Source organism: Hemitrygon akajei, chromosome 4 (genome assembly GCF_048418815.1).
Source record: "Hemitrygon akajei chromosome 4, sHemAka1.3, whole genome shotgun sequence".
Lineage (NCBI taxonomy): Eukaryota > Metazoa > Chordata > Chondrichthyes > Myliobatiformes > Dasyatidae > Hemitrygon > Hemitrygon akajei.
Genome location: NC_133127.1, coordinates 46,524,370 through 46,544,912, shown reverse-complemented (window position 1 = coordinate 46,544,912; position 20,543 = coordinate 46,524,370). Strand labels below are relative to the sequence as shown.

General features: G+C 37.5%; 1 protein-coding gene across 1 annotated transcript in view; it reads left to right on the top strand.

The window, feature by feature from the left end:
- The window catches only part of tbck (TBC1 domain containing kinase), a 220,308-nt gene that overhangs the window by 71,968 nt on the left and 127,797 nt on the right, over positions 1-20,543 (top strand). Inside the window, exons 12-19 of the mRNA XM_073042483.1 lie at positions 1,236-1,335; positions 2,303-2,352; positions 8,288-8,417; positions 11,917-12,015; positions 15,854-15,916; positions 18,240-18,366; positions 18,899-18,949; positions 20,439-20,522. Coding sequence (XP_072898584.1) covers positions 1,236-1,335; positions 2,303-2,352; positions 8,288-8,417; positions 11,917-12,015; positions 15,854-15,916; positions 18,240-18,366; positions 18,899-18,949; positions 20,439-20,522 — 704 coding nt within the window. The remainder of the gene's footprint in view (positions 1-1,235; positions 1,336-2,302; positions 2,353-8,287; positions 8,418-11,916; positions 12,016-15,853; positions 15,917-18,239; positions 18,367-18,898; positions 18,950-20,438; positions 20,523-20,543) is intronic.

Below are 20,543 nucleotides of genomic sequence, written 5' to 3'. Positions count from 1 at the left end.
AGATCTCTATTGTTTGTAATATGTATTAATGATAGGGATGAAAAGAAAGTGTTCTGCTTCATAAGTTTGCAGCCAACTCAAAAATAGATGAAGTTGTGGATTATGAGGAAGGTTGTTAGAGGAAACAACAGGATCATGACATTTGAACGGAGAAATAGTAAATGGAGCTTAATCTGAGCAGGTGTTAAGTGATACATTTGGGGAGATCAATTGTAAGAAGAAAGTGTACAGGACCTTCAGAGTATTGATGTACAAGAGAAATCCCAACGTGCAAGTTTATAACTCCTTGAGGTTGGCAAGCCAAGTGGATATAGTGGTGAAGAAGACACGTAGTATGCTTCGCCTCCTTTGGTTTGGGCTTTAAGTATCAAAGTTGGAAAACCACATTGCAGCAATACAAAACTATGATTTGACCACATTTAGGAATATTTAATGCAGTTCTGGTCACCACATTATAGGAAAGGTGTGGAGGCTTTGGACAAGTGTTACATCAAGATGCTGTCTGCATTGGAATGTGACAACTATTAATAGAGGTTGGACAACTTTGGATTGTTCTTTTTCTGAAGCATCAGAGGTTGAGGAGTGACCTGATAGAATAACATAAAGTTATAAGATTCATGGGGTGGATAGTCAGTCTATTTTCCGTGGTGGAAATGTTAAAGACTAGAAGGCATAGCCTTAAGATGAGAGGAGGACAGTTTAAAGTAGGTTTTTGTCTTGCAGAGGGTAGCAGGTGCCTGGAATGTGCTATCAGGGCAGATGGTGGATGCCAATACAGTTTTGCAGTAGAAGCTTCCTCTTTTGATGATTCTGCCTTTAGACTCATTAAGAGGCAATTTACATCAGCCATTTATCTTCCGTTGTCTTTGCGATGTGGGAGAAAGCCAGATAAAAGGAAGAAACCCACGCTGTAACAGGGAGAATAGGTAAATATCACAAAAGGTCAGGATCACACCTGGGTCCCTAGTGAACTAATTGGTGTTTCATTATGCTACTGATAAACTAATAAATTGCCTAGCCAAAGCATTTGTTACATAATGAACTGAAGTGTCCTTAAAGAATTTTGTTTTTTTTTTCTGTGTATAACTTTGGGTGTTGCATTATAGTTTTAGGAACAACTTTAACAAAGTCTATCAATCCATTTCTACCAGTCAGTGCATAGATGTCTATGCAGTACACTCAGTTACTGATTATGGAATAACTAATAATAATTCAAATTTTCCTTGTGTTTTAAGTTTCATCTTAGAAGATGGAGAAAGCTTTGGACAAGTAAGAGACAGAAGTTTCCTGCTTGATGACACTACATTGATGTTGTCATTATGTCAACTTAAGAATGTAAGTGATAAAAATAATAACTCTTTAATAATTAAACCCTTGTGCATCAGTGACTAATACAAGACTAAAGATAAACAATGTAATAATTAAGTAAAAACTTGGTTTACTGGTGATTTTCAAAGTTTTGTAGAAACATTCTGTGGATAAAAATATTGTGCTTGAATGAGATCACAATGAACTCTGTAGTATGGACTAGGAGCTATTTTATTCAGAGCTCAGAATCCTATCCTTGCAACGCAACATAAATTTACCTCATACAAACTTTCCCTTTCTGTCTAGTATGTTAACTTTAGGTGCTTATTAATGGTCTTTTATTCCAATTTTCAAATCATTGACTTTGTTTATCCTCTGTCAGTGATCTCAGTCCTCTGACACTTTAGCTGTGCCTACTATGCCCTTGCCTGCCCACCACACTACTGATCTTGCCTTTAGTTTCTCATTGCTTTTCCACACTACCACCACACACACACACACACACACACACACACACACACACACACACACACACACACACACACACACACACACACACACACACACACACACACACACACACACACACACACACACACACACACACACACACACACACACTTCTGCTTAGCTTTGACTATTTCCTTCTAAAATCTGCATTTGGAACACAAGATGTGCTATAACAATAAGAGATTTATTGATTGTAGCATTGAGCTTAATATATTTCTAAGTTTAATAGTTACTGTCAAATTAATTTTGTTATTGCCTCCCTGAATAAAGTGAGATTAATAAATGAGAATCAGTGCACTTCCCATTTCCACTCTCATTTACATTCTTAATCTTCAGGTTATCCACTGTTCTGACTAATATTCTCTTAAGTTCATGGTAGAAGCCTACATGTAAACCTTTTCTGATTTACCATTCATTTATTTGCATATGAGACTGGCTTTTCATTTTAATATGTAAGTTGAGTTTTTAATTTCTTCTTTTCTAGAGATTGAAAGATGTTGCTGGAGAAGCATTTTATCCCTTGCTGGAAGATGAGTGAGTCCTGTTGATTAATTGATTCTGAAACCAGTTATTATTTAGTCAGCATTTCAAGTGATTTCAAAAACACAGAACTAAACCTTAGTCATCTGTGGAAATGTGTATCTCGCTGCTATAATGGGAAGTTGAAGTTTATAGGACTGCATTATGGACCAGAGATCTGCTATGATCTGAAGATTTCAGAAGATGGAGGAGCTAGATTTGAAGAAGTGATACATTTTTAAATGAGTTTTTGAGTTGCTTTAACTCATCTAATTCTATATTTAAAACTCAACTTTATGTCAATTCTGTAGAGTCATAGTGTATTACAATGCAGAAACAGGCCCTTTGGCCCATCTGGTGTGTACCATTTATCTGCACCCAGACCATAGCCCTTCCATTCTTTTCTCATCCATGTACCAATATAAGCTTCTCTTAAACGTTCGAATTGAATCTGCATATAAAACCATAAGACCAACCCATTAAGTCTACTCCGCCATTCCATCATCTCAGATTTATTATCCCTCTCATCCCCATTCTCCTGCCTTTTCTGTGTAACCTTTGGCACCCTGATTAATCAAGAATCTGTTAACTTTTGCTTTAAGCATAACCAATAACTTGGCCTCCACAGATTCACTACCCTCTGACTAAATTCCTGTGAGTACAGGCCCAGGGCCATCATATACTCCTCATGCATTAACCCTTCCATTCCTCGAATCATTCTCATGAACCTCCTCTGGTCCCTCTCCAACACCAGCACATCTTTTCTTGGATAATGGGCCCAAAACTGCCCACAATATTCTTAAGTGCGGTCTGGCCAATGCTTTATAAAGCCTCAGCATTACATCCTCAGATTGTTTCCCCTCAGATTCCCCTTACATATTTCACCTTTCACCCTAAATCTATGATCTCTAGTTCTGTTCTTGCCAGCCTTGTGGGGGAAGAAACCTGCATACATTCACCCTATCTATACCCTACATAATTTCATATACCACTATAAGATCTACCCCCATTCTCCTTCACTCCAGGGAATAAAGTCTTAACGTATTCAACCTATGATTTATAAAGGCCATTGTGGCAAAAGCTCACTTTAAGACCCTATCTAGCTGTGATGCCATTTTCAAAGAATTTTGGATCTTTATTCCCATATCCCTTTGTTCTACCACACACCTCAGTGCCCTACCTTTCACTGTGTAAGTCTTACCCTTTTTGTCCTCCACCTCACACTTGACTGCATTAAAATTCCAACTTCCATTTTTCAGCTGGTCCAGATCACTTTGCAAGCTTTGATAACCTTTCTCACGGTCACTACGCCCGGATTTTCATACCCTAGCCCTTATAATACCTTCTAATAGTTCTCCTACGACTGATGTTAGGTTCACTGGTCTAAATTTCCCAGCTTATTCTCACTGCCTTTCTTGAACAGCGGAACCACACTAGTTATCCTCCTGTCCTCTGGCACCTCATCCGTGGCTAAAAATATTTTATGTATCTCTGCTACAGCCTCTGCAGTTTCTGCACTAGACTTACACAAGGTTCAGAGGGACACCTCATCAGGCCCTGGGGATTTATCCACCCTAATTTTCCTCAAGATAGCAAGCACCTACTCCTCTGTAATCTGGATATGATCCGTGATCTCACTACTTTTATTCCTATTCCTATAGAATCTGTGTCTGTTTCCAGAGTAAATACAGAGGTAATTAATTCTTTTAAGATATCCCCCATCTCTTTCAGCTCCTGCATAGAAGACTACCAATAGGACTAATTTTGTCCCTTGCTATTTTTATGCTCCTAATAGAGCTGTAGGAGCCTTTGGGGTTCTATTTCACCTTATCTGCCAGACCAGCCTCATATTCTATAGTTGCATTGCGCTATATATTCATTTCATGAGAAAAATATGCGTGTCATTGGCTCCAACCATTATAAGCTATTTAATAAAGAAATAAAGCTATTACCCTGGTCCTTACAATTTCCTACGGTATGTTTTAGATTCTGCGAGACTTATGGTCATGCTGCATGTAACATGTATTCAATTATCGAAACACACGATTCACTACCGATCTGTCAGAAGCTGTAAAGAAAAAAAATGCAGGATTGATTTTTAGGGTTCTTGCTACCATCAAGACAAAGATGTTCAACTCTAAACATTAATTTATTCACGTGTTTAATATTTAATATTTCAACCAAAAAAGCAAACTGCTACAGATTAAAATCTGAATGAAGACAGAGAAAGCTGGAAAGGCAGCACTTCAAGTAGATGCTGCAGGGTGAGTGAAAGGGGATTAAAGCAAAAATACAGTAGATACTGAAAATCTGGAACAAAATTCCAGAGATACTCAACAAATCAAATAGCATCTATGCAGAGAGGAACAGAGTTGATATTTTAGAACAATGACCTTTCATCAGAACTGGATAAGCAAGGAAGAAAGCATACTTGAAGTGGTTGAGCATATTTGTTTAATCTGCAAGGATGATACCTAACTTCCACTTGATTGTTTTTCTCTCACTCTTCTAAGTGCAATGCAGGGTCATCTATTCTGAAATATATATTTTGATATTCTCTACATAGATGCTGAGTGACCTGCTGAATATTTCCAGCATTTTCTGTATTCAAACAATTAGATAACGTTTTAGGACGTGAGTGATTTATTTCAGAGAAATCTCCATCCCAAAAGACATGCCCTCTTTCTCTTCACATAACCCTCTCACTCCACAACTCTGTATCCAAATCTATGTTCAACTTTTCGGGATAACTCTTGGAAACATGGCTTGTCTGAGTAAATTCACATTCCTCTGAACTCTGAAATCTGACAATCATATTGAAATGAACACTGACAGCAATAAACTGCATAAATTGTGATAGGAGTTTCATGCGTTCACCTTCAATGCTTGATTTTTCACTTTTCCAGTTCTGATAAGGTGCATATGACCAGAAATGTTTATTCTGTCTGCAAAACTGCTAACAAAATGGTGGGGTATTTCCAACATGATTTGCAGACAATCTGTCAGTGGCATTTGAATAATGGAAGTGATTTTTCTTTCTCCCTGTTTCAGGAAAATCTCTATACAGGCATGTTCATGACATCCTGGTCTAACAACTCACATCTGTCAGAAGATACAGTTAATATCCGTAATTTGATTAGAGACATTCCAGCGTCTCATCCCTTTTAAATGGATAATTTTTGGGGGGAAAATTGGTCATTGAACTTTATAAAGATTGTAACTTTAAATCTAAATTTTAGCCATGCCAACAAATTATAATATTTGCCATCCACCTGGATGTTCTGAGATTGTACCTTTCACAATTTCATTTTCTGTCTATTTTTAGTTTAAGGTTTATATAAAGTTTATTTTTTTGCTGTCAGACTGCTTGTTTCAGAATTAAGTTTAGAGGAATGTGAATTTCCTTGGATCTGCCATGATTCCAAGAATGACAAAGAAAGCTGAATTGGGTATAAAAATCTGTTCATAAGTTTTCATATAATTTACCATTGCGAATGTTATGTACTATACATGGAATAAATTTTAGTTGGAAATGCCAGCTGCAACTAGGAACAGGAACAGATAGAGATGATTGTAAAATGAGGTGGCATTCTATGATAATTGACAAATCAACAAATTTAATAGCATATGTCAATGGTAATAAACCTGAATATGATTCTGACAATTAAATTTTTAAAATGCAGGAATTTTAATAATTGTGAACTAATCTTTGGTACTCCAAACAGCTTTTGAAATGCAATGCTTTTAATGTTTCAGACATGTTTGGAGATGGGTGACCAAAGAAATGACGTGGCACACTGTACTATGAATTTACAGAGATAAGCTGGTTTTCAATGGAGATTCAGTAGTTAACGTGCACTTCAATTGATAAAAAATTACACTTAGTAATGATCAGGCTGTACGCCCTGTGGTTAACGATCATCCATTTCTAAAACTGATAACAGATTTTATCAGATTCATTATTAACATCTGGACCTGCAACTGGTAACCTGCATCTGTGTATGCAATTTTGTAATATTTTCTTTAGAGACATGGAAAATAAACAAATGACTATTGAGCATAACACACAATATGTTACAGGAACTCAGCAAGTCATACAACATCTATGGAGGGGAATGAAAAATCAATGTTTTGGGACAAGACGCTCCTCAACCTGAAATACTGACTGTTTATTTCCTTTCATAGATGCTGTCTGAGTTGCTGAGTTCCTCCAGCACTTTGCATACGTTGAAGATTTCCATACTCTGCAGAATCTTTTCTGTTACTAAAGCACGTAAAGTTCCCCCCTTTAGTACGGTATTCTATGTTCTTTCACAGTCAAATATTGGCCAGGAACAGCAAACATTTCAGTACATATAGATTAATCCATTCTGATGGATTTGGACTGTCTGTCCTGCTATTCATCTGCCTTTTACCCATCAATAACTGCCATAACCCATCAATTTAACTGAATTCCCGACTAAGTTTGGTAGGCTTTTCTTCTGGTGCATCACAGACTACGCTGGCTTCATCGACACCCACAGGAGATCACTTGAGGTGTCCACACATACACTGATGTCATTGCCTTTTCAGGCAATTCTCTTAAAAATATGTTTTTTATTTTGATGGATAATCTCTGGTACCCAAGGACTGTGTGGATAAAAACTTGTTCACTGTTCTCCATTGCACATTCTATACAGAGAGCAAACATTTTATGACCTGTATTATGAGTCTTACAAAGCTAAAATAGAGTTACAAGCAGTAGCTTGATCAAAGTCATGGTGCTGTGTGCAGTCAAACCTCTCTCAACTCAGTTAGAATATAGTTCTCTTTAGTAGCTCCTGTTTGTTTAAATATCAGTGAGTTGGATAAGCTCGCATTTCATGTAATAACCTCCATACAAAGGGATGACCATGTTCCTCTGTTTGTCGATTTTTAATGGACTATTTTAAATTATGTGTGGAAGATTAGTTACATATAAAAATTGAAACAGTTGAGCAGGTATGATTTGATAAAAGCTTGGTATGATAGCGCTGCCAGGATTTGAGGGCCTGCTCTCCAGGGAAAGGTTGTGCAGGCTAGGACTTGACTCATTGGAACATACTGTAAGAGTTGTGGGTGACTTAACAGAGGTGTAAAAAACATGAGGGGTATAGATAGAGTGATTATTTTTCCCAGAGAAGGGGAATTAAAAACTAGAGAACATAGGTTTAAGATTTAAAAGCTACCTGAGGTAGGTTTTTTTTAACTATGATAATTCCATCAAACATTGAAACACTTACAGTAGTATATTTTTAATACTTGTTTAGCAACATGACATGAAACTGCTTTTAAGAGGGATAACTATATTTATATTAATTTACTAATAACATGACAAAGTTGCATGTAATTGTGTTTTGTCAGACAATGACAATGAATGAGAAGTATGAGTTAATGAAATGCTTGTTTTTCAACAAGATTCTTTAATCTAGTCACAAATTTGCTGTCCTAATTGGCTGTATAGAAGCATAGCATGGATGTACACTGGCCAAAATAACTAAAATTTATTGTGCATGTTAATTTACATCTAACTCAATCTGCTCACATTAATAAGTCTTGATGTTCCAGTTTGGGATTTTTTTCTGACTAGAGAGCAGCCAGTGCATACCTCCAGGCTACCAGGATTCACATGGAATAAACACAGAAAAGAAAGAATGCAGGTAGTTGCATAGAATTTGTGAGCCTATTTCTCAAAACTAGAAAACCACAATTAGCTCACAGGATATAATTTAAATTGGCTTTGTTCTCAATAAATCCAAGCTGGATCCATTTTCACTGAAGTTCTAGTTTTGTTTTAGTTATATTAAATGTTGCATTACTTTACGGGTTAGGCTAGTCAACTCAAAGATGCCTCCTGTTAGTCTTGTCTTATCCTATTAGAATGCAGTATTTTTCCAAAATGTTATACATTCTTTTCTCTTTCATTTTTAAGGCAGTCAACTATATCACCTTCCAACAGCAACCAAGACCTTTCTGCTGCAGCTTCACTGCCTCTCATTATACGAGAGAAAGATACGGAATACCAGCTACACCGAATTATACTCTTTGACAGGCTTCTAAAGGTGAGATTCAAATACTATTCTATTCAATTCACGTTTTATTGTCATTTAGTCATTCATCAATACGCATGAATACAGCGAAGTGAGACAGTATTACTCTGTGGCCAAGGTGCAAAGCACAATACCAACAGTCACACACAGCACAAAACGCACGTAGCACAAATGAGGTAGAAAGATACAGCCATGCAGTAAAGAGTCCAAACTTGAGCCATCGAGTACCGCAGAGATCTGCAAACGACCACAACAGAGCTGGCCTCCGGCTGAGTGAATATTCGGGGGTGGGGGGCGTGCAACACCGACTCCAACCTGAATACAACGCCACACTGCCCCAGGTGGAGTGCACCAGCTCCAACCCCTTTCTCCTGGCGGCTGTAAATGGGTGACACCGCAGCTCAAGGCCTAGTCCCCCAGCCCATAGGAGATAGCAAACACATATAGGATATCAGTAAATTACAACCATGCAAAATATAAATGAAACTCCAGCCCAGATGCTACGCCCTACTGTAAATTAGATCTGATGCATTTGTCATATTGCCTACAGCACAAAGAGAGAGAAGCCATTCAATGTTGACCTGGCAGCTTCTTCGGGTGAGAGTAGCCATTTTTCACCATGATGTTAATGAGGAAAATGTAATCATTTTGCCTTTTGTATATTTGAATATAATGAACATTTATTTTGTCCTTTTTTGTCTGCCTTTAGTTAATAGCTTCTGGGCCATTCACCCCTTGTAAAGCTAGACACTTGCAGTTGTTCCTCATCTTTTATTTCCTGTCTTATATTCAAACGACAGGATGGGATGTGCCACCAACAAATGAGACACTATTTTCTCATTATTGTTGTGGTATAAATTAAGCTTCTTATTGCCCTCATAATAATTGTGGCAATACTTACAATCATTGGTTTGGCGTTGTCACTGTTCTGAGGATGTGTCAGTGTTATACTGTATCAGTGAATGTTTTATTTTTCTTTACATATCCTTTGACTTCACTAGACAGGAGAGACTTGGAAGTACTGACTACACTTCAATAAATATAATTTGTATATTCTAAGGGTTCAAAAAAATCCCACGATAAGTGATGAAAATAACAGTGGCTGATCACAACTCATTTTTATAATGTAGGAAGTCTGACAGAAATTTCTGGAGTGAAATTAATGATAGGAATCCAAAAGTTGCTGTTAATGTTTTGTTTTAATGTAGTTTTCATTCGACATGGAATCCACGAATTAACAACAATTTGCTACAGGCTTTTTTCATAGTGATACGTCCCAGCAGATAGATTAGGATCACAAGCAAGGCATTCGGTTCATTGAGACAGCTCCACCATTTAATACATTTGCAGCTAATCCAATTGTACTCTCTACTATGTTTTCCTGTCCACTTGTTATCTTCAATCCCTTGTCTATTAAATATCTGGCTATTTCTGCTTTAAAAATATTCAGAGACTTTGGAGGAGGTCTGTAGAAGCAGTTTTCCAAAGGCTCTCAGTTCACTGAGGAGTAAATGAGCAATCCCTTATTTTTAAACACTGATCCCTGGTTCTATTTAGCCACATTAAGCAACATATTTTCAACACACATTCTGTCAGAAGCCTTAAAGACCGGGTGTGCTTAAAATCATATCTTTTCACCATCTAAGCACTAGCAGGTTCAAATCTAGTCAATTTAACCTTTCCTTGTGAGCCTACCTGTGCATGAGTAAATGTTCTCTGAATTACTTCCAATTTATTACCATTTTGACTAAGAAAACCAACACAGTGTACATGCTCCTGCTGTGATCTCACCTGTGCCCTCTATACCAATGTACAATCTCTCTATTTTTGTATTAAATTTCAAAAGCCATCATGGTATTTTAGCTTTCCAACATGCTTGCGGTAGCTGCTTAATAGCTTTTTGTAAATTGTGTACTTAAAAACCCAGATCCCACGACTTCCGAGAGCTAGCTTTACAACTCTCATCATTTACCTAAAATGGTACTCATTTTTTTTCCTGCCAGGAAAGGCAATTTCACATTTTTCATTGTTCTCTATTTGTCATACGTTTACCTACTTTCTTCATCTATCTTTGATATCTATCAATCTATCTGGATACCTACCTATCTAGGCCTCCGTAAGTCCTCTTCAGAGCTTAATTTTTTTACCAGATTGGTATCATCAGTAAATCAAGAAACAAACATACCTTTTTATACTTTCTTCCAAGTCATTTGGCTAAGTTATAAAATTTGCAGCACTACCACTGATCCCTGTGGCACAGCATGGTTTGTATATTGCAAACCAGAAGAAGACTCATTTATGCTTACTTTCTGTTTCCTGCTGAACCTGCCAAGCTACCATTGTCGCAAACACGAGGAAATCTGCAGATGCTGGAAATTCAAGTAACACACACAAAATGCTGGTGGAACGCTGCAGGCCAGGCAGCATCTATAGAAAGAAGTACAGTCGACGTTTTGGGCCGAGACCCTTCGTCAGCGAAGGGTCTTGGCCCAAAACGTCGACTGTACTTCCTATAGATGCTGCCTGGCCTGCTGCATTCCACCAGCATTTTGTGTGTGAAGCTACTATTGTCACTTGTTTTTTTCATCCAACATTATGAGTTTTTATTTTTTACAATAACCTTAGAATTCCTGAAGGCATCTGAGGTGCTGAATCCTCAGATGCCTTCAGGAATTCTAAGGTAAGGTATAACAATCAGTTTTGCTTTATCCACAGCACTGACAAGTAAATAAATTGGCAATTTGGCAATTGGCAATTATTATCAAGTTCAAGTTTAATTGTCATTCAACCATACATGAATACCCATGAATGCAGCCAAATGAAACAGCATTACTATGGGGCCAAGGTGCAAAACGTAGTACCAATTGTCACACACAGCACAATGCACATATAAAATAGCAAGTACATCAGTAAAATATGGTCACACAAAAACATCCAAGACCCTAATATACCTTGTCTATAATACAGCTTGTCTTTTGGCAAGCAGATATTGGGGGGACGGCACTGACTTTTGGGTCCTGACGAAGGGTCTCAGCCCGAAACGTCGACAGTTCTTCTCCCTATAGATGCTGCCTGGCCTGCTGAGTTCCACCAGCATTTTGTGTGTGTTGCTTGCATTAAAGTGGATATTTGTACCTCTGTACAAATTGAAGGGCTATTCCTTCATGTTACTTAATTTACTGGTTGCCCATTTTGGAAAATTCTTCTCCTGCCCAAATTAGCCCTAGTTCTGTGGAGTGATTCTTGGCCTCTGCTTGGTTTCTTATCCGGTGCTTGGTTTCCTAATCTGGTATGCGTTGGAGATTAGAATTCAAATTGCTCATCATCCAAGTACTCTTAATTTGCTGAGTTTGCGATGTATTCTGCTCACTTCAGCTTGATTATTTTATATTTTGGAATTTATAACCAGAGATCAGGAGGAGCAGATTGAAACAAGTCTTCAATTGTGAAACAAAGAAAAAAGAAACAGCATGATATTGATGATTTTTTTTCTTTTCTTCCTATTATTCAGGCTTACCCATACAAAAAGAATCAAATTTGGAAAGAAGCAAGAGTGGACATTCCTCCATTAGTTAGAGGTTTGACCTGGGCTGCACTACTTGGAGTAGAGGTTAGAGCCAGTTGTTACAAAAGTATTTTCCTCATTACATTTCTTAACAATGTTAAATGAGGGATATATCTGATTCCCATATGGGTTCTTAAGCATTACTGCAGTCAGGGAATAGACATGGAACCAATGTCGCAGCTATCATATGGTAATCCTATAATCTTCTGCCCTGTGTCTATTTATGTGCATTGGCAGATGAGAAAATCAAATATAGTCCATTGTGTAACAGTCTTGTGGATGGTTTAAAATTAATTTATCTGTAGTTAAAAATACCTGATTTGGCAGTGGTTACTGTTGAAATGTAAAGGTTAAATGAAGGTAGTTGGCTGCAATTGTGCCTTTCTGACAACAAAAATGGTTACATATCCACAAGTGTCATCTTGCCTTGAGCAGCATTAGAGATCAGAATGTGAATAAATTACTGTGTCCCCATTTTAAACTTGGGCTCTCTTCCCTTATACAGTACTTTTTATAAATTATTTAAACATTTTAACTTTGGGGAGAAGGGTAGGAAAATATGTAACATAATAAAAGATTGGTTTGTAGTGCATACAGGAATGAGATTTTTAAAAGGTTGAGAGGTTCATTTTATTATCAAAGTATGAACGTAGAGTACGACTCTGAGATTTGTCTTTTCCAGGTAGCCAGGAAGTACAGAAAAGTCATGGTAAAACCATGGTAGTCATTGAAAGAAAAGACATCAAGCCCCTCCCGTATGGGGAAGAAAAAGAAACAAACCTCGCAACCCCCAAACGCTCTCTTGCACAAAAGCTAACAGATCACCTGCTCAGGCATGGCAGCTAAAACATCAAACTCCTAACCCCTCCCACGCAAAAAGTGACAATAACATCAGACCCCCAACCCTTCCCTTACCCAAAAATAGTAACATCGCCCACCTGCCAATCGGCAACAAGAAAGTAAACACAGAAAAACTGAAAGAGACCAACATAAACTACAGTCCACACGAATAATCACATATGTCTCAGAATTATGAAAGCATCCTCCGTTAGCATTGAGGAGAGCAACAGCTGGAGCTCAGTCCTTCTGTTGGGTCTTCAAGTGCCAAGATGTGGCTTCCAGCCTGACGCGGTCTCCCGTGAAGAGCGACATCCAGCCCGACACAGCCTGCCCTGGAGAGCACCCTCTGGCCCAAATGGCCTCCCATAGTGAGCTACCTCCTGCCCAACATGGGGTCCCATGGATAGCAGCCTCCGGCCCGACCTGTAGTGAAACCTGTTATTAACTTTTTTGTGACTCTAACCTGTCAAAATTGTTTTTGAAAAGCATAACAGTTTAAAAATTGCATTTTTTAAAATCTTTTTGGGGTTTAACCACAGTCTTTGCAATTTTGCTTATAATTGGACCTAGGCACCACTCATGCATTGTCAGATCTCCATTAGTAAGTATATTTTGAATTGACTTCCTTCAGGATGCACACTGCGAACACTCATTCTCAATAACTGACAACTTTTATAATGTTATAGAAGCTATACCGCCTAGTTGCAGATTTCAGTTTTACTTTTAGATAAGGGAAAAGACATTTTTTAAGAAGTCATTTGGGTTTTACAAACTCTTCAACAATAGGAAATATTAAGGCCATTTTGTTTGTGGACTCCTTATTGACACAACTAATTAGTTAAACTTTATGGGTTGGAAAGATTTGATCAGCACAGCAACATATCTCATCTTGCATTGTGCAGTTTTCCTCCCATTATAAATCAGCACAACGTCTTGTAAAGCATTCCAGTTCGCCAAACTGAGAAACAGCTGACAAAAAGCTTTAAAAAAGGGTGACAATTCAACAGGCAGTGCCTATATTTAGAATATGGAGTTACACAGAAGGTGCTGTGAGGTTCTTGTTATAAGCATTACTAGTACACTATCCTTGATTTCAAGGTTGTTAGGAACTTTACCAGTTCTCTTGAAGAGAAATTGCAAGTGACTGTGTTATGTGTGTTACCATTACTTATCATTATTTATTGTTCCAAATTTTCTTCCGTGTCTCTTCTTTCCCTCCCCTCGCCGCCCCCCCCCCCCCCCCCCCACAATTCTCTGGTGCACTTTGGTTTCCAGATTTATAGCATATACTCTTCTCAGAGTAGTTGCTAATAAAAGTTCTGGACTTTGACATTCCAATCTACAAAATATCTATATAAAATATTTTCCTTAAAGCTACAACCAATTTTAAATCATAAGGAATACTTATCTTCAAGATTATAAGTTTTTCAGGCCAACAAAATTAAAGGGGATTCAACAAACTATAAAGCATAATTGATTCTACGTTTCTGAAAAATACATCATTTATTGGAATTATTAAACTGTGAATTATTTAAGAGAAACTGTAGCCTAATAACATTGGAAAGTATGAATACAGTGATGATATAAAATACCATCCCTTTTAATGTTTTCTTTCCTGAAATTAGACTCAGAATCAGGTAGATTATCACTGATAAATGTAGTGAAATTTGGCAGCAGTATAGTGCAATGCTAGTGAGGTAAATTATTTACTTCCTTCATATACATGAGGTGTAAAAATCTTTACGCTACGTCTCTGTCTAAATGTGCAATGTGTAATTTATAGTAATTTATAATAAATAGAATGTACAGCAGGACAGTTAATATAACATAGAAGTACAATTTCAGCGTGAATTAATCAGTCTGATGGCCTGGTGGATGAAGCTGTCCCAGGGCCTGTTGGCCCTGACTGCTATGCTGCGGTACCATTTCCCAGATGGTAGCAGCTGGAACAATTTGTGATTGGGGTGACTTGAGTCCCCAAAGATCCTTCGGGCCCTTTGTACACACCTGTCTTTGTAAATGTCCTGAATAGTGACAAAATTAATTCAATTCAATTCAATGGAAATTCTTATTCATATCTACAACTATGTAATTTGTAAAAATCAATCTCACACAAAATCCTGGAGGACTCAGCAGGTCAGGTATTATCTATAGAAATGATTGTACAGTCAACATTTCGGGCTAAGATCCTTCATCAGTACATCGACTGTTTATTTGTTTCCACAGATACTGCCTGATCTGTTGAGTTTCTTTGGTATTCTGAGTGTGTTGTTCTGGATTTGACATCTGCAGAATTTCTCATGTTTATAGTTCATTTTAGTTTATTATATATGCTAATTGAGTCAAGAAAATATGTTCTGAACTGCATTATATATAACCTACAAGGCATAGTGTTAGGATCTCAGAAGCAATGCATTTGACAGACAAAACTGGACCAAATGACATCCTTGTGTACTATTTCTACATTTTATAAGTCTCAGTCAGTAATAAAGATGGTGAATCTAAGTGTGATCATGACCACTTTATTCATCAAAGTTAGATTAAGTAAGAGAAGCAATTAATTTATAATTCCCCGTCCCCCACACACATTCTATTTAATTAATTAATTATTTGTGGGTTTAAATAACTGATCCCATCAAGTGCTAACAAACCAGAACAAGGTCTGTAATTAGTTAGATCTTCTGATCGATCTGTGCTTTGAGTTTACCTATCCTGTACTTCATTTATTATTTTAATGTAGTGGCTATTTTGAAAAGTATTTTATGTTCTCAGTGTCTGCACTATAAGATCTATTTATCTTTTTATACATCACAGTAATTTATGCTCTCTTTAGAAAAATAATTGAAATGAGGTCAACAAAAGTAGAAATGTTTTATATTCAAGTTATCTCTTTGCATGAATAAAACAGTATTGGAACAGCAGGTTGTTGAGGAAAAACTGAGCACTGCCTGCTAAGTTAAGTCTTTTATTGATAACATTAGGTGGTGTCAACTTTGTATTAATGTTAATTATTTAAATGCAGCTGATCATTTCACCTTTTCAGGGAGACATTCAAGCAAAATACGATGCAATTGATAAAGATACTCCAATTCCCACTGATAGACAGGTAAAAAACGTGGATTGAGGTGACTTTCCATACTTTTGAGACTTTAGAGCCAGAACTGTTTATAGAGTTGTTCTTTTATGTTGTGTGTGACCGGTGAACATTTAGTCAAAATATACTGTCTATTTTATGCATTGTTTTAACTGATATAATTTTAAAGATTGCCAATAAAACACTTACTAAGTTCCATGTTATCCACATATTGTTCTAGCTTAATTTCTCCAGCTGTTTTATCCATAGATACAAGGATAGCTTCTGCGTATGCTGCCAATGTCCAGCCTTATCTCTTTACCAACTTTCCTAACTCCCACACTCCATGCTAATCAAACTATGCTTATGTGCCAATTTGTCTTGGATGACCAGCCATTTTCTTTGTGTAATTATTGGGGGGGAAATGAAGCCAATGTGTTCAGCATTAGCCAGAAACTTTATACTGTACGTCCAACACTGATGCTATCTTTTAGGTTATCTTGGTCATTATGTTAGGTTGTTCATAATCTCACATTTTTAAGCAGACCACTAATCCTGTTTACACCATGGGGTATAAACAACAACAGATCATAAACCTGGCCTTCCTCAGTCCATCTCTTCCAACCAACAACACTGAAAACTGGTTAGCTGGCCGTTCTCCCTCTTGTTGTTTATGGGATCTTGATGCATAAAACTGAGTGCTGTGTTTGCTTACATAGCAGTACAGAAAGCATTTGAGAAAGTAATATATTGGATACGGAACAACTTTTGAATGTGGGAAAGTAGATGCTATATAAGTGCATATTCTTTTATTGTGCATAGTATCCATTTTATTTAATGGAAATAAATTACTAATAGAGTCAAAGAGCACTACAGCACAGAAACAGGCCCTTCAGCCCATCTAGTCCATGCCTAAACCATTATTCTGCCTATTCCCATCGACCTGCTTGCAGATCATAGCTCTCTATACCCCTCCTATTCATGTAGCTATCCAAATTTCTCTTGAATGTTGAAATCAAGGCCGCTTCCACTGTCAGCTCATTCTTACCACCTTCTGAGTGAAGGAGTTCTTCCTCATGTTCCCATGAAATATTTCTCCTTTCACCATACCCCTTCACTCCCTTAAACATATTTTCCATTCATTAATTCCATTAATGTTTATGTGAGGTTACATTTTAATACTAGGATTAATTATCTCTGAAAATTGATTCTGAGAATAAATAACAAAAATCCTCTGAACTGGCATTGTGCAAAGTGGATGGATAAAACTACTTGGCACAGTTTCTGGCTGAGCTTTTAAAATCACATAAACCAGTTGCTCTGATCCAAACAAAGCATGAATTATGAAAGACATAATTTGTGTTTCAATTGTAAATTGTAAAGCACTAGGATTCAGCCAGCTTGTAGGATATATTGCCCCTCTCACAAGGAAGGTAATATTATTTTGGGTGCGTACCTCCCTATACTAAATCATTAATCTCACTAGTAAAATATTTGTTTAACTCCTTTGACAAGTGCCTGCTTCATTTCTCTTAGAATCAAGCTAAAACAAATTACATTACAAGGTCCAACAATAAACTGTAAATTGTATATGACATAGTAGAAATATGCCATGATGATTCGGCAGGGGGTGGTCAAACAAAGAGGGATTTAATGCCAAACCACAAGAGAGAGTTTCTGAAAGGAGAAATACAAAGTAGAGCGGTGGAGAAGTTTAGAGAGGAATTTGCAACGCTTAAGGTTCTTGACAGCTGAAAATATAATTGTCAATGATGAAGCAATGAAGTTCAGATTTGATCAATAGCCCAGAACTAGAGAAACACAAATGTGTTAAATTAAGATGCTGGAGGGGATTACAATAACAGAAAGAAACAAAGCTATGGAAGAGACTGAAAGCAAGGAGGAGAGTTTAATATTAAGTCATTGCTTAGCCAGGAGTCATTGAAGAAAACCAAGTAGAGCAGGGCACGAACAGCAACACTTTGAATGATCAAAAGTTTATAGAGGTTATCAGAAAAGGAAATGGCCAGGAGTATATCAGAACTGTCAACGATACTGGCATGGATGAGCCAAATAGGGATATATTGAAAATTTGTGTTACAGAGATCAGTAAAAAGAGTGTGAAGTCCACAGCTCAACCTTGCAAATATTCTTATGCATTGTAAGACAGTTGGCATGAAGAGAGAGTCAACAATGAGGAACTGGTGCTTGCTTCTGTGCCTAATTAAGTTCAATTTCTTGTAAAAAAAAACTACTATGTAATTTATATCCTTTTTCACAGCTGGGTTCTGGATTGGGATTTATATATCAGGAATCCTTATACTCAATCTTTCTTTCTATGATGTTTGTTTTTCAGATTGAGGTGGATATTCCACGGTGTCATCAGTATGATGAGCTGCTGTCATCGCCAGAGGGTCATGGAAAATTCAGGCGTGTTTTAAAGGCCTGGGTGGTCTCCCATCAGGATCTGGTATACTGGCAAGGTAAGTTTAATTGCTCTGTGTAGACTTGCTGGTATTTCCATGCAGTATGACTGTGGAGAGGATGTTTCCATTATTAGGACAGTCTAGGATCCGAGGACACAGCCTCAGAATAAAAGGATGAGATGGGGAGGAATGTCATCAGTCAGATGGTGGTGAATCTGTGGAATTTGTTACCGCAGAGGGTTGTGGAGGCCGAGTTATTGGGTGTTTTGGAGGCAGAGACCGGTGAGTTTTCGATTGGTAAGGAGTTTACAGGGAGAAGACTGGGTTCAAAAAAGAAAATCAACCATGATTGAATATCAGACCAGACTTGATGACCTAAATAGCTCCTATATCTTTTATCTTGTAGACCTGATCAGCAATATGAAGCATGAAGAAAGACTCAGTAAACGTGAGAGTTAGCTATTAGATCTATTGCAGAGGTGATATGATCAGAGCTCCACAACTTTACATTGACTTCCCTGATATACTGTACATAGTTATGATTTATATTTCTGACTATGGTCATGACTTAAATATATTTTTGTCCTAGGTTTAGACTCGCTGTGTGCACCATTCTTGTATCTGAATTTCAATAATGAAGGTAAGTGTGCAATTACTTTGTGATAAATACCCAGTGTTGAGAAGTCTTGGCAATGCGAAGAGTACACATAAATACATTCGTGGAAGCAGTGCTACATTGGGCACACGTGTTTCGGTCAATGTTTTGGGGGTGAATACCTGCTTCATTTCAACTGCTATTTTAGGGCAGAATTGCCAATTTGAGGGTATCTGTGCAAACCTTAGCTCAAGGTAACATGAGAAGCCCAAACTGTCCTGAAGTCTCCCATCATGACATAAGGTGATTTGGATGAACTTTCCAGTTGGACCAGCCATTATAATTAGTCATGTAATAAGTCACCCTTGAATGGCAGGTATATTATCTGCACATCCCCAAAGACACTGGGACTTCATGCTGGAGAGGTAGCGGGGAACACCATCACAGCACCCCTATCAAAGAAGTAAAAAGATGATGGAACGGGATGATCTCAGGACCACCTTCATGAATGCATCCTTTTGCAGTTGGACTCCTCTGCTTGCTTGGGAAGGAACTGCTGCTTTAACTTCTGTTAGTCCAAAACTTTAACCTTCATTAAAACCCCCTCCCCCAATTCAAAGCCTATACAGTTTATGGTGCCGATTTATGGATGGTATGCCACTTTGACCCTATGACCTCTGGTGAGTAAATGGCCACACATACCATCTCTTGATATACAGTATTTCTTGAAAAATGCTATATTTCACACAGGTGCCAATGGTATTCAATGAAGGGTTTTGACAGAAATAAATATTTGCAAATGAATAATAACTATCTCACAGAAATTCTAGCCTAGAAATTTATCATATTTCAGCCTAGAATGTTTAAATGAAATCTGACTGATGGATAAATGTTTAAATTCAAGGGTTGCTTATTTGTGCGATGGTAAATAGATGAACATATATTTCATCACCACTGGTATAAAGAGAGAGATTAAGAAAAATTTATTTACCCCAAAACATGTTGTAATGCAAAATACATTAATTAAAAGCTGTCAAGGCAGGAGGATAATAATGTTTAATGAAGAATTTAAAAATATGTTAATGTGGTGAAAGAGTGAGAGGACAGGAGAAAGTAGATATATCCTTGACCAGGAAAGGAATTCTCAGTGTAAGATCCTATGACAATTGGGAAACTTTCTCCAACACAGATTATTTTCTCCAACATTTATTGTCAGTTAAATAAACACAACAGATTCAGCTTTCTGAACAGCACTGCCTATAGTCAACTGAGCTTATCGATTTCAGTGGTCCATGTACGTGGAGCCCAAAATAAAAAGGGGAGAACTGAGGCAAGATCTGCCCTCAGTCAGGCCAGGGCGCTGATTCCTTCTCCTAAATTTTGATTTGTTTTGGTAGTTCCCTAAACAAATTGCCACCTATGTTTCTACTTCATGATGGTGTTTAGCATGGGGAATGTAGAAGTTAATGAAACAGTGTAGTTATCAGTTGCTTTAAAATTCTGCCAACAATAACTACTTTTTCTCTTGTTGTAGCCTTGGCCTATGCTTGCATGTCTTCCTTCATTCCCAAATACTTGTACAACTTCTTCTTGAAAGACAATTCTCATGTTATCCAAGGTAAGTTGTTTGCGTGTCTCA